Source organism: Barbus barbus (assembly GCF_936440315.1).
Source record: "Barbus barbus genome assembly, chromosome: 43".
Taxonomy (NCBI): domain Eukaryota; kingdom Metazoa; phylum Chordata; class Actinopteri; order Cypriniformes; family Cyprinidae; genus Barbus; species Barbus barbus.
In genome coordinates, this window is record NC_136721.1 from 9,679,034 (window position 1) to 9,690,905 (window position 11,872).

The 11,872-nt window shown below is 35.5% G+C and overlaps 1 protein-coding gene across 2 annotated transcripts; it reads left to right on the forward strand.

The window, feature by feature from the left end:
• The first annotated feature begins 190 nt into the window (after nt 1–190).
• LOC306862470 (polyunsaturated fatty acid lipoxygenase ALOX15B-like) lies at nt 191–8,954 on the forward strand. 2 transcript variants are annotated; one of them, XM_079405285.1, is made up of 15 exons: nt 191–279; nt 1,140–1,315; nt 3,015–3,228; nt 3,341–3,422; nt 4,382–4,471; nt 4,586–4,701; nt 4,808–4,980; nt 5,091–5,234; nt 5,374–5,568; nt 6,662–6,748; nt 6,862–7,031; nt 7,116–7,237; nt 7,766–7,866; nt 7,977–8,147; nt 8,253–8,954. In XM_079405285.1, exons 2-15 carry the CDS (start codon nt 1,178–1,180, stop codon nt 8,430–8,432), a joined length of 1,983 nt encoding a protein of 660 aa, XP_079261411.1. In that variant the 5' UTR covers nt 191–279; nt 1,140–1,177; the 3' UTR covers nt 8,433–8,954. The 2 variants fall into 2 exon arrangements, with proteins under 2 accessions (XP_079261411.1, XP_079261410.1); XM_079405284.1 differs by having other exon boundaries at nt 212–279; nt 5,365–5,568; nt 8,253–8,950.
• The last annotated feature ends 2,918 nt before the right edge of the window (nt 8,955–11,872 follow it).

The window sequence follows — 11,872 nt, forward strand, 5'->3', positions numbered from 1 at the left end:
TCAAAAATAAGTATGTACGTACATAATTATTTGATGAGCCATTGTACATTTTAAAATGCATTTAAATGAAATGACAGAGGTAATACGTAACTACAGCACATATGCACGCAACTTCAGAATAGGCCTACACTAAAAATAGCAATAAACACCAAATAGCCTACATCCGGCAGTCAGCGCGACTAGCCCATTCACACACGCGATTGGCTGAGGTGAGATAAAGCGATAAACTGCGTGCCATCAGCACGCTCGACTCACATCTTCAGTGAATATACTGAGAAGGTAAGATAATGCACTCGTTCTTGCACTTTCATTGTCTTTCGTGTTGTTTTTCTGACCGAACGTGTCATGTTACCAGATATAGTTTGAAAAAATAATGCATAAAAGCACTAAAAATTTATAATGATACGATGAAATCTTGTTTTCTGGTGTGTAGGTAGCTATTACGTGAATTAAGTCGGTGATTTCAAATAACGTGTAAACATTTTAACACAGAAAATGTGTGAATTATTTCGTTATAATGTTGCTTTAGTTTTCAGATGTAAAGTAGTTGTGTATTTGGTCAAATGATGGGCTATAGCATTTACAATTCAAATATGGAATTTTGTTTTTGTCATTTCTATATGCAAACATTTGCAAATAACGACCATAAGAGTGTTAACATTTTCTAAAGGTCATAATGAGGGATTAAAAATACCAAAACATAAAGCATATAGAGAAAATGTAGATTTATTCATGTAATGTAGTATACCTACAAGTAAACATGGTAAATATGTGCTACACTCTTTGATTCGATTATGGAACAAATACCTGCTGTTTTGGAAAATTCAGTGAAGTAACCTATCTCTTTTTATTTCCTAGTTGGCAGTGGATTTAACATGCTATCAGCTGATAACATTTGAATATTCCTTGTACCTCCACAAAAATAATTTTCCTATTGTTTTATATTCATGCCTCTGCCTTTGCTTTTCAGTTTGTTTGTGTTTGCTTCTTCATTTGCACATTATTTTGCCATGTCCCTTTCTAGGTTTTAGCTAAAATGGACTGCCATGCCATTCATTCATTTCAGCTATCTTGTGAGTGTGTATATTGTAAAGGTCTGGTTGTTTCCAGTTCACAATATGATTTATTTTAATTTATAGGCCACTCCTTTTAATGCTTGGGAACTCTAGGTTGAGAAATGGACGGCTTTCATGTGACCATTCGAACCTCAGTATCTCCGCTGTCAGGAACCTATGGCAGGGTTTGGATCTCTTTGATTGGTACTCTGTGTGAGAGTCCTCCAGTCAGAGTGGAGCACTTGCTCTTGCCAGGCTCAGTAAGACAATCACCTATTTTGAGAAGACATCACATGACTCTGAACGCAGATGAAATTAAGTAATTTAATCGTTTTTACAGGTTTAACTGTTTACAAATAAAATGCAGTCATAAGAACAGAAGCCCATACACAAAATATAACATTTTATTAAGGAACAATATTTGTCTCTTACTTTATGAAGGTATATTTTTGAACCACATTAAAAAGCAACGTTGTGCCTATGTGTCAAAAACTAATAAATCATTAATATCAAATATGAAAGTATAGTTGTAAATAATGTACAAGATATAGTACAATAAACATGAAATGTTTTAATTATGTTTTAGATTATGTACACCACTATTCAATAGTTTTATAAGAATCTAAGATTTTTTTAAAACAAAAACAGTAACAATGTAAAATACAATTTAAATTAACTTTTTTTTATTTTAATATGTTTTAATAGGGCTGTCAACGTTAACGTGTTAACACGTGATTAATCTAAAAATTTTAACGAGTTAATATTTTTTTAACGCAAATTAATCGTTTGATAAGGTTTGACCCCAACTTTTTGCCGTCATCGCACAAAGTGTAGCAAAAGTAAGTTATTACAAACACTCGATGGTGGTTTAAAGTGAGTTCTGAGTAAAAGTGTACTATTAATCTCATAAACTGTCTTATGTAGCATGATGCTAATGTTAGCTCTAATGCACCTACAGAACAGGTCCAATTCTTCTTCATAATGCCTTTTATCATAATACTTCATGTAACGTCACAAAAAAATGTTTTGTTGTATTTATTTAGAAATACTTTTGATAATAGTTGGGTGAATGTGTACTGGGATTGAAGCGATGTGGCTTGCTAAATGTTTTATTGCCAGTATAAAGGCTGATAATGGCTGAATTAAAACAAAAGAATAATAAGAATAATGTCTCATACCTCGCGGAGATGTGAAAGGTTATGCTTCTTTAAACTAGTTTGTCATGCATTCCTTTATTTCAACACATTTACAGGTAAATCCTAGATTTTAAATTTGCGATTAATCGTGATTAATCACAGTCCAGGACTGTGATTAACGCGATTAAGTTTTTTAATCGATTGACAGCACTAGTTTATTTTAAAATATAATTCTTGTGATGGCAAAGCATCATCGGTCTTCAGTGTCAAATGATCCTTCAGAAATCATCATAAAATGCTGATCTGCTGCTCAAGAGACATTTTTTATTATCATCAATATTCAAAACAGTTGTGCTGCTTTGTGGAAACCACGATACATTATGTTTTTTTAATACTTTTAGTGAATAGAAAGTTCAAAAGAACAGCATTTTTTTAAATAGAAATCTTTTGTAACATTATGAATGTCTTTACTGTCATTTTTGATCAATTTAACGCGTCCTTAAAAAAGTGTTTTGTCAGAACATATTACCCTTGAACAGTAGCGTACTTTACATAGACAATGTGTCACAATGTTCAGCAAGCACTTAACAACATTACATCCTTAAACCAATGCACGTATATGCACACAGAGAGAGAGAGAGAGAGAGGGGAGAAAACAAACACTACAGTGTTTGCTGAGGCACTGTAACCCATTCTAAACCATATATCATATGACTGTTAGATAACAGAGAAACAGAGTCATTCACTATGGCAGCATTCTTATTGACCATGACCCCATCTTGCTAGTACACATGCAAATGTGGTGTTTTTATTTTCGGGACAGGCCTATACAGTTGTCATCAATCCTAAAGAGGAAGTTGGCATAGTGATTCTGTTAAGACTCCATCTTGAGGCTCAGCCTGGCTTTCCGGGCCTGGATTGGCACTGTCAGGATGTGCAGGTGAGACGGAGTTCTGAGGATCCTGAGGTGGAGGTTTTTCCTTGTCATAAATGGATCCGGACAGCAGATGGTTACATCGAACTTCGGAATGAGAAAGGTGAGCTGTTTCTGGGGGGGGTTTTACCGTTCCTTCACACTTGTTATTTTGGTAATATCCTTTTTATTTCCTTGAATTCATATCAAAATTTCATGATGTTTCCCTTCTCTAGCATGTCTGAAAAAGAAGGAAACATTAAAGATCCTAATCAATCACAGAGAGAAAGATCTCCAACATAAACAACAGTTTATCAGGTACATTTTTTTTTACTCATTAAAAATATTTTAAAAATCATTTTTACTCCTATTGTATCTGTTAGTTTTCTTCTTTTTTTTCTTCTTTTACTCTGGAAGTCTATGGCAGCCCATAGAACCGCTTGTGGGAAAGTTATGAAATTTGGCACACAGATAGAGGACAGTCTCAATATTAACCATAGCAAGTCTCTAACTCAAACTGCCTACGCGTCAAGAGGTTTCGCAATTTTTAACTATGTGAAAAGTTTACTTTTTCAAATTCGTCCGACCTAGACAGTTTGTCTGATTTTCATCAAAATTGGCTCAGATCATCTTCAGACAATGCTGGCAAAATGTTATCGAAAGATTTCCGATAAACCAAACTGTTCACGTAAAGCGCGTTAACAAATTTGACGAAATTCGCCCAAAAATGGACATGAGGCTATATCTCTGCAATGTCTTAGCGGATTCTGACCAAACTTGGTATGTGTTATAACAAGCATGATGTGAGGACACATGAGGAGTTTTGGCACCGGGCCACCTGTTGGTCAAAAGATATAAAGAATTGATGTTTCTGCTTAAAACTTGTGAGCACTTTGGCCAAAAATTATAAAATTGGAATCGAATGATACTTCATTTTTGGGTGTCTACCATTTTAAGTCAGTAGTAAAATGCTATCTCCACAAATGTCTTTAACAGGGGTCTTCACCCCTGCTCCTGGAGAGCTACCATACTGCAAAGTTCAGCTTTAGCCCTAATCACATAAACCTGAACCAGGTGTTCAGGGCTATTAATTACAGACAGATGTGTTGAAGCAGGGTTGGAACTCCAATACAGTGCTTCAATGTGAAATGTATTGGGGGGTTTTTGATACAAGCTTCGGAGCTTCCGTGTTGAACGTAACTAGTATATTTAGTTTATTGTTTTGTCCTCCCCATCTTTTTTTCACAGTTAATAAAGATCTTAATTTTTATCTGTAGATGGGGCACATTTGTTGAAGGTGGTCCGCACTGTGTAGACATGACCAGTGTTACAGCTCTAGGACCAAACTTGAGTTACATCCGTCAACGGTAGTGATTTAGCTTTTCTAAAGCTTCATTACAGACTAGATTGATATTAATTTATTCTTATGTCATATGAACTGAATTTGACAATGAAATGTTGTCACTCTTCTTGCCTTTTAGCCAAGTTAACAATGTGCACTACATAAAGAGTTTAACTGAAAGAAGAACATCTTGGAGCAGCCTACAGGAACTTGAGACATTCTTCCTTTTCAATGGAAGGGAGAGCACTATTGCCAGTATGCTAAACAAATAAAATTTAATTTACAATAAATTTAAAGAAATAAATGATGATTATGATTATTATGTAATATTTTAATAGTGAATTATTTTTGTTTCTCATAGAATATGTTCAGGCTCATTGGCAAGAGGATGCATTCTTCGGATATCAGTGCCTCAATGGTTGCAATCCTCTGTGTATCAGACAGATCCATAACCTGCCACCTAACCTGTCTGTCACTTCAGAGATGGTCAGACCTTTTTTACCAGAAGACTCATCACTGGAACAAGAGATGGAGGTGCGAACAAGTGTGCAAGTGTGAGATTACAGAACATTTTGACATTTTTAACAGAACATAATTGTTGTGTAACTACATAATTATGTAACTATGTAATGTACATTGCACAGAGAGGACATGTGTATCTTTTGGATTATGAAGTACTGGATCAGCTGCCGGCTAATATTGTCAATGCTAAACAGACCTACTTGGCTGCTCCTTTATGCCTGCTGCATTACACCAGGCAAGGAGAACTAAAGCCCGTTGCCATACAAGTAAAACATTTTAATCACTTTTTAATTGTAACAGTCACCAATCTTTGATCAGTTACATAAAAATCTATATTGGCTGAACTTTATTGACCAACTGAATGCTGCAGTCAAGACCCAAATCTTAATATTTTAGCTTCAACAGGTTCCTGGTCCACAGAATCCTGTTTTCTTGCCCTCTGATACTGCACCGGATTGGTTGTTAGCGAAGATGTGGGTCCGTAATTCAGATTTCCAGGTTCATCAGTTACTTTCCCATTTCTTGCGCACTCATATTTTAGGAGAGGTGTGCTGTACCGCCACGCTCAGACAGCTCCCCGAGATTCATCCTCTTCACCAGGTACAAAGTTCAGCTCAGATACAGAACCACGCAGTGTTGACTTTGACCATTAGGAGGCACCATTTACTTGTTTTTGTTTTTCTTAGTGCATAAGCAGTCCTGAAGGACAAGAGTGATTTCTTAATTATTTGAGAAGGAAAATATGGAAGCCCAAAAAAATCATGCTTTGGTAAATAGTAATTATGGTCACACTTTATTTTAAGATCCAACTCTCGCCGTTAACAAACTATTAACTATGACTTTTGCCTCAATAAACTCCTAATTTGCAGCATATTCATAATTAGTAAGGTAGTTGTTAAATTTAGGTATTGGGTAGGATTAGATATGTAGAATATGGTCACTCAGAATATGTGCTTTATAAGTATTAATAAACAGCCTGTATGTTAATAATAGTGACATGTTAATTAACAGTGATAATTACAGTAGCCCCTGTACTACTGTAATTATGAGATACTAAGTCATAATTATCACATAAAAAAGTCTAAATTATGACATACTACTTCATAATTATGAGACATAAAAGTCATTATGAAATACCATAATTTCAACATAAAAGTGTGTATTTTTGGTCATCTTTTTATTACATACTTGTATGAAAGCCAATTTATGCCACATAAGAAAAACAATCATGCTTTGGTAAATCATAATAATGACATAATTATGAGATAAAATGACATGTATACTAAGCTGAAATAACGATAAAGATGAAAGTCGATAATTTATACCTTCTCATAATTATAATATTTTTTTTTTTTATGTCATCATTTCAACTTATGTCATAATTATGTGTATGTTATAGTTTAGACTTTTTACCTCATAGTTATGACTTAGTATCTTATTTTATAATTTTGGGCTTCAGTAGTAAACCCAAAAGCAATTAGATGTTTTTTTCTCGTTATAGACATGTACAATATGGAATATTGGGTAGGCACTACAGTTTTAAAAAACGTAATTTCACACTCATTTTTATTTAGTTTGCTTTAAGGGCTTCCGTGGTTCATTGATTTTGATACTTTTAAGGAGTTGGGTCTTATTTAGTAGATGATTGAATGCTTTAGCTGCTAAACTTTTGAATTGCACTTCTGTTTTTCAGCTCCTGATGCCTCATATCCAGAGTACTCTTCAGATCAACATTCAGGCTAGAGTCACTCTTCTGGCCACAAAAGGGATTTTTGACAGGGTTGGTTTGTTTAATCTTTTCAGTTTACTCTGTAAGGGAAGTGAAAGACAGAATCTATTTTTTCATTGTGATTTAGTCTAATTTTAAATGGTTTTTGTTTCTGTTCTCTATAGTCAATAGCCTGTGGTCTGGAGGCAATACCACTGCTGCTTGCACGAGGAACACAACGTCTCCGCTACAGTTCAATGTGTGTGCCAGATGACGTAAGAGTGCGTGGACTGGATGCACTACCTATCTGCTATTATGCACAAGATGCACTCAGGGTCTGGGATGCCCTACATAGGTACTTTCATCAGCATTCAGCATTATCTGAATCACAGTCCTCTTTAGGTTTGAAGTAAGCACATGATTTTCATTTGTCATGCAGGTTTGTTGCAGGTTGGATTCGTTTGTATTACTGCAATGATGAGGACGTCCAGCATGACTGTGAACTACAGAACTGGATTGGAGAGATCTTCACGGAGGGATTCCTTGGCCTCAGTCACATAGGTTCTCACAAATTTTGTTCTTATGCATAAGGGTCAATCACATTTTTGCCATGTCTTTTAATTTATTCAAAAACCTGTTTTTAAATTTTAGAATTAAAAATCACTTTGGATATTTTTGGGGGCCATAACGTCAGAAATGTTAGGCCGGTTCTGTCCTGATATCATCATGAAGACAAAAAGCTGCGTTAAAAGAATTAAATTCTTGAAAAAAAAAAACATTTTTAAACAATTTGGCGTAATCTTTTATTATTCTTTCTTAAGAAATGTTTCTTAAAATTTGACCTTTTTATGACAAGGCGAGGTTAGTTTTGTTTGTTACATCATAAGTTGTGACTCCTCAAAAACATAATGATTTTAATGAATTCATAATTTTGCGAAGGCATAAAGTAAAAAAATGTCAGCGTATTTCTAACTGAAAAGAATGAAAGTAGTTTAGTTAGTAGTTAAGTAGATTGCCATAATATTTTATTATTTTTTCAGGAAACTGCTTAAATTGATCTTTGCTTTCCCTTCATATCATTTTCTCCAGGAGCTCCACAGTCATTTCAGAGCGCAGCTGAAATGTGCAAGTTTGTTACCATGGTGATCTTTTCCTGCTCAGCACTTCATGCAGCGGTGAACTTCTCTCAGGTATGTTCAGTTATTAATAATCTGACGGAGGTGCTCAGGACCAGCATATTATGTCCTCTTAGCTCATTCAAATTCACTAAACTCATCTCAACCCTCATCTCCACATTTAGTTGGATTATAACATTTGGATACCAAACAGTCCAGCGGCCATGTCACGTCCACCTTCTCAGACCAAAGGCTCGGTGTCTGAGGAGGATATTTTCTCCTTCCTTCCTGAAGTGAACTCGTCTTGCCACGTCCTTAGTGTCCTGTCTCTACTGTCACAGCCTGCCATTGACTTTGTAAGTGATAACACAATCTCCAGAAAAATGCTGCATGGACTTTACACTAAATATTTACTATAGGATGCAGACATGATGTTCATTTAGCCATTACGTTCTCTTCAGGTGCCCTTGTGCCATTATAATGAGTGGTACTTCAGCAGTGGTGCAATCGTCAAGCTTGTGAAGGAGGTCCGGAGAGAGCTGAAAATGATAGCAAAAGATATCGCAAATAGGAACAGCCAGCTGGAGTTGCCCTATCCTTACCTGTCTCCAGACCGCATTGAGAACAGTGTGACTATTTGAGTTCACTGTCGAATTGAATCATGAATTGTAACTGTAAAGCCACTTGTTTGCAGAACTACAACTTGGTGTTCGTTTGCCACTATTTTGTATACTCAATGACTTATTACATTTGAGTCTGCATTTTATATGTATGCATCTGAGTAGAGGTAGGTCTTTTGTCTCAGTTTTAACTCTAATTACCTTTGCATCTTTACACGTTTCAAGTTTGATATTCAGGGCTTGGTTTGATTAAGAATCAACTTTTTTTACAGGTTCATAAAATGAATAAATGCATCACTCAGTTTAACTCAAAAAATAAGATAATGCCAAAAGAAGGTTTTAACGTGTTTTTTCAATGCTTAACCTAAAATAGACCTAAAATAATAGACAATGTGCAAAAAGTTTTAGAATAAAATTATATTTCATTTAGTTAAAAGTTTATAGCATTAAATCATGTTTTTATATGTACCTTTTTTGCATGAGTTGACAAAATTGCAAGGTTATTGGAAATGATTCACAATAAAAATATTCTGTTCACAAGGGAGATTTTTCTTTGTTCTCTTCACCCATCACATTTCATAATTCATGTCAAGCAAGCTCTTCGCTGAAACTTACCCAGTTACAAGTGTAGAAAAATCTCATCTAAATTGCATTTGAAAAGTATCAAGATTAATGACGTTAAAAATGTTTTTCTTTTAGTATGACCTCCAAAAAAATATAGAAATATGTTCATTTGAATATAAAACTGGCTGAAATTAAGAAATACGCAGAAACATATGACGTTGTGTTCACAATTGTGACTAGGTTTAGTATAAATGCATTGAACTAGGTGTCGTCCAGGGCACAAGGGGCGGTAGTGTTCAGGAGACCTGTGTGGAAACAGTCAGCACGCAGGCTCTTTTAGTGGCGTACTTTTCTAACATGCGTCCCATTTCCAGCTGTTGACACCTGTTCGTATATCTAAAACCATTTGAAGGTTAGTTTGTGTAAAAACGCATTGATTGCATGGCTTAATCTAACCACTTAATAACGCTTAATGACAGGTGAAAGTATTTCTATGAATAATTAATATTTGTAAGGTCTCGACACTTAAGCTAGTTTGCTTTGAAATGTTGTTACGCATGTAGTAAATCCATTCCAATTTAGAGCGAATATTGTTAGAATCTACAATATAAGTCAGCTTTAACCGTGTGCAATTCATGTCATTTTGCAGCATGTCGTCGAGAGATTGAAGCGGTTGCACCTGCAGGGCGCCATCGCTGCTATGAGGGGAGTTTTTGTTTTTTACGAAAGGCAGGGTAAGCTGTCAAATTACATTTTAAACCTGTAGCACACATTTAGATGGCGGGAAGGCTATTTCGCACTTTTTAAGACGAATTGAAAACTTCAAAACTACTGCTTTTTCAAAGCACTGTCTGACCATTGAGTGGCGCACTTGTCCGTGTAACAAAACGCATTACCATTCTAGTAAATATGTAATCTATAATAACATAAACTGTATTTTATGTTCTCTCCAAACTCCAAAGCATATGTTTTCTTGAGTGTCAAGATAAACATTTATACATTTTGTACAAACATAATCATTCAACAGAATCTCTGCTTGGAGATAATGCCTTTTAGATTACATTAATAATAATAAACAGTTATAAAACGTTTCATAATATTGCACGTGTCTTCGTTTTCATTTCTCTAAATGAAATAGGAGTCCATGTGTTGGGGAGTTTAGTGTAACAGATTTCACTCATGTTCTAGTTGTAGCTGCTTGCTTTGAAAGTGACAACAGTTTTACAGTATTACACTGTTAATAAGTGATAATGAATGGTTTGTTTTGCCCTCTTTTTGTGCAGTTAGTAAAACAAATGAAATATTTTGACTGGAAGACTTGCTAGTAATGAGAAGCAGTAACAAAAGCTCATGTTTATTTTACAGGAAATGACATCAGAAGGCCACCATTTCCCTCTTCAATTCTTTGTTTGGTGTAGGAAAGGTAATTATCATCCTTCTAATTGTTCACTAAGTAAATTCATAATACAGTTGTCTTACGTATGGTTCTTGTATGGCCTGGACCATGTGACCACTAAGCCACTCCTCGTTAGTATAGTGGTAAGTATCCCCGCCTGTCACGCGGGAGACCGGGGTTCGATTCCCCGACGGGGAGATGCATAACTTTTGCCAGTTTGTCCTTGTTATTATGTTATTATCCGGATGAGACGGTAAACCGAGGTCCTGACTCTCTGTGGTCATTAAAAATCCCATGGCCCAAATTCCCTCTACTGGCCCTTGTCTATCATGGCCTCCTAATAATCCCCATACACTTGATTGGCTCAATGACTCTCTCCTCTCCACCTGTAGCTGGTGTGTGGTGAGCGCACTGGCGCCGTTGTGCTGTGGCTGCCGTCGTATCATCCAAGTGGATGCTGCACACTGGTGGTGGTTGAGGAGAGACCCCCCCCCCCCACATGATTGTAAAGCTCTTTGGGTGTACGGCAATACACAAAGCGCTATATAAATGCATCATTCATTCATTCATTCATTAACAAGTAATAACACTGTAATAATATTATTACAGCATAGACTTTCAATGCTCTTCTTTATTTTAAAAAATGTGTATTTGGCCATATTATTTGAAAGATAACACATGTATTTACAAGAAAATTGACTCCATGAATTGCTTCAGAGATCTACTTAAACATGTATGCTTAAAATATACAATATTAAGTGGACATTGAAACATACAACACAAAAATGTATATGTAAGCACATACAGAAAAAAAACAGTGCTTATACAGCACTAGATGACGTGATACAATGATATAACAAGTACTTGTTTGAAATGTTTCTATACAAATTTGTATATGCTTTGTTAAATCTATCGAACGGTAAAAAAAAAGTAATCAATGATTATTATATTCCCATGAATCTTTATCTTTAAGGAAAGAAAAACAATGTGTGTGGGGGAGGGGTTCTGCGTGTGTGTGTGTGTGTGTGTGTTGTGTTGGTCTTCTAAACCTACTGGCTGTTAGAAAAATGATTTTGCTGTCTTTGTTCTTGTTACACAGTGAACACCTGAACAATGCCAGAAGGACAAGTCTTGTTCTTGTGAGAGTTCCAGGTCGGTAAGATGAAGGAAAATAGCATGGATAAAATATTAAACTATAACAACTTAATTTAGAATCAATCCATGTATTGTATTTCATAAATAAGAAGGTATAATGCTTATTACTATGTTATTACTATGTATTTCAGACTTGATCAGCAAGGCTGTGTTATGGAGCTCCTCGTTAGTATAGTGGTAAGTATCCCCGCCTGTCACGCGGGAGACCGGGGTTCGATTCCCCGACGGGGAGACCAAAATGTTTTTTTATTTTCTATCTATAAAGTAGCCATGAATTTTGAGTGGACTTATTGGTTTTTGTCATATTACCCCATATTGAAACCCTTGGAAGAAAAACACAAATTTA

Bases quoted from the DNA above. Each gene is read 5' to 3' on its own strand.
- LOC306862470 (XM_079405284.1), top strand. From the start codon at position 1,178: ATGGACGGCTTTCATGTGACCATTCGAACCTCAGTATCTCCGCTGTCA. The intron at 1,316-3,014 runs GTAAGACAATCA...TTTTCGGGACAG, and splicing joins ACTTGCTCTTGCCAGGCTCA to GCCTATACAGTTGTCATCAA. The intron at 8,148-8,252 runs GTAAGTGATAAC...CGTTCTCTTCAG, and splicing joins CACAGCCTGCCATTGACTTT to GTGCCCTTGTGCCATTATAA.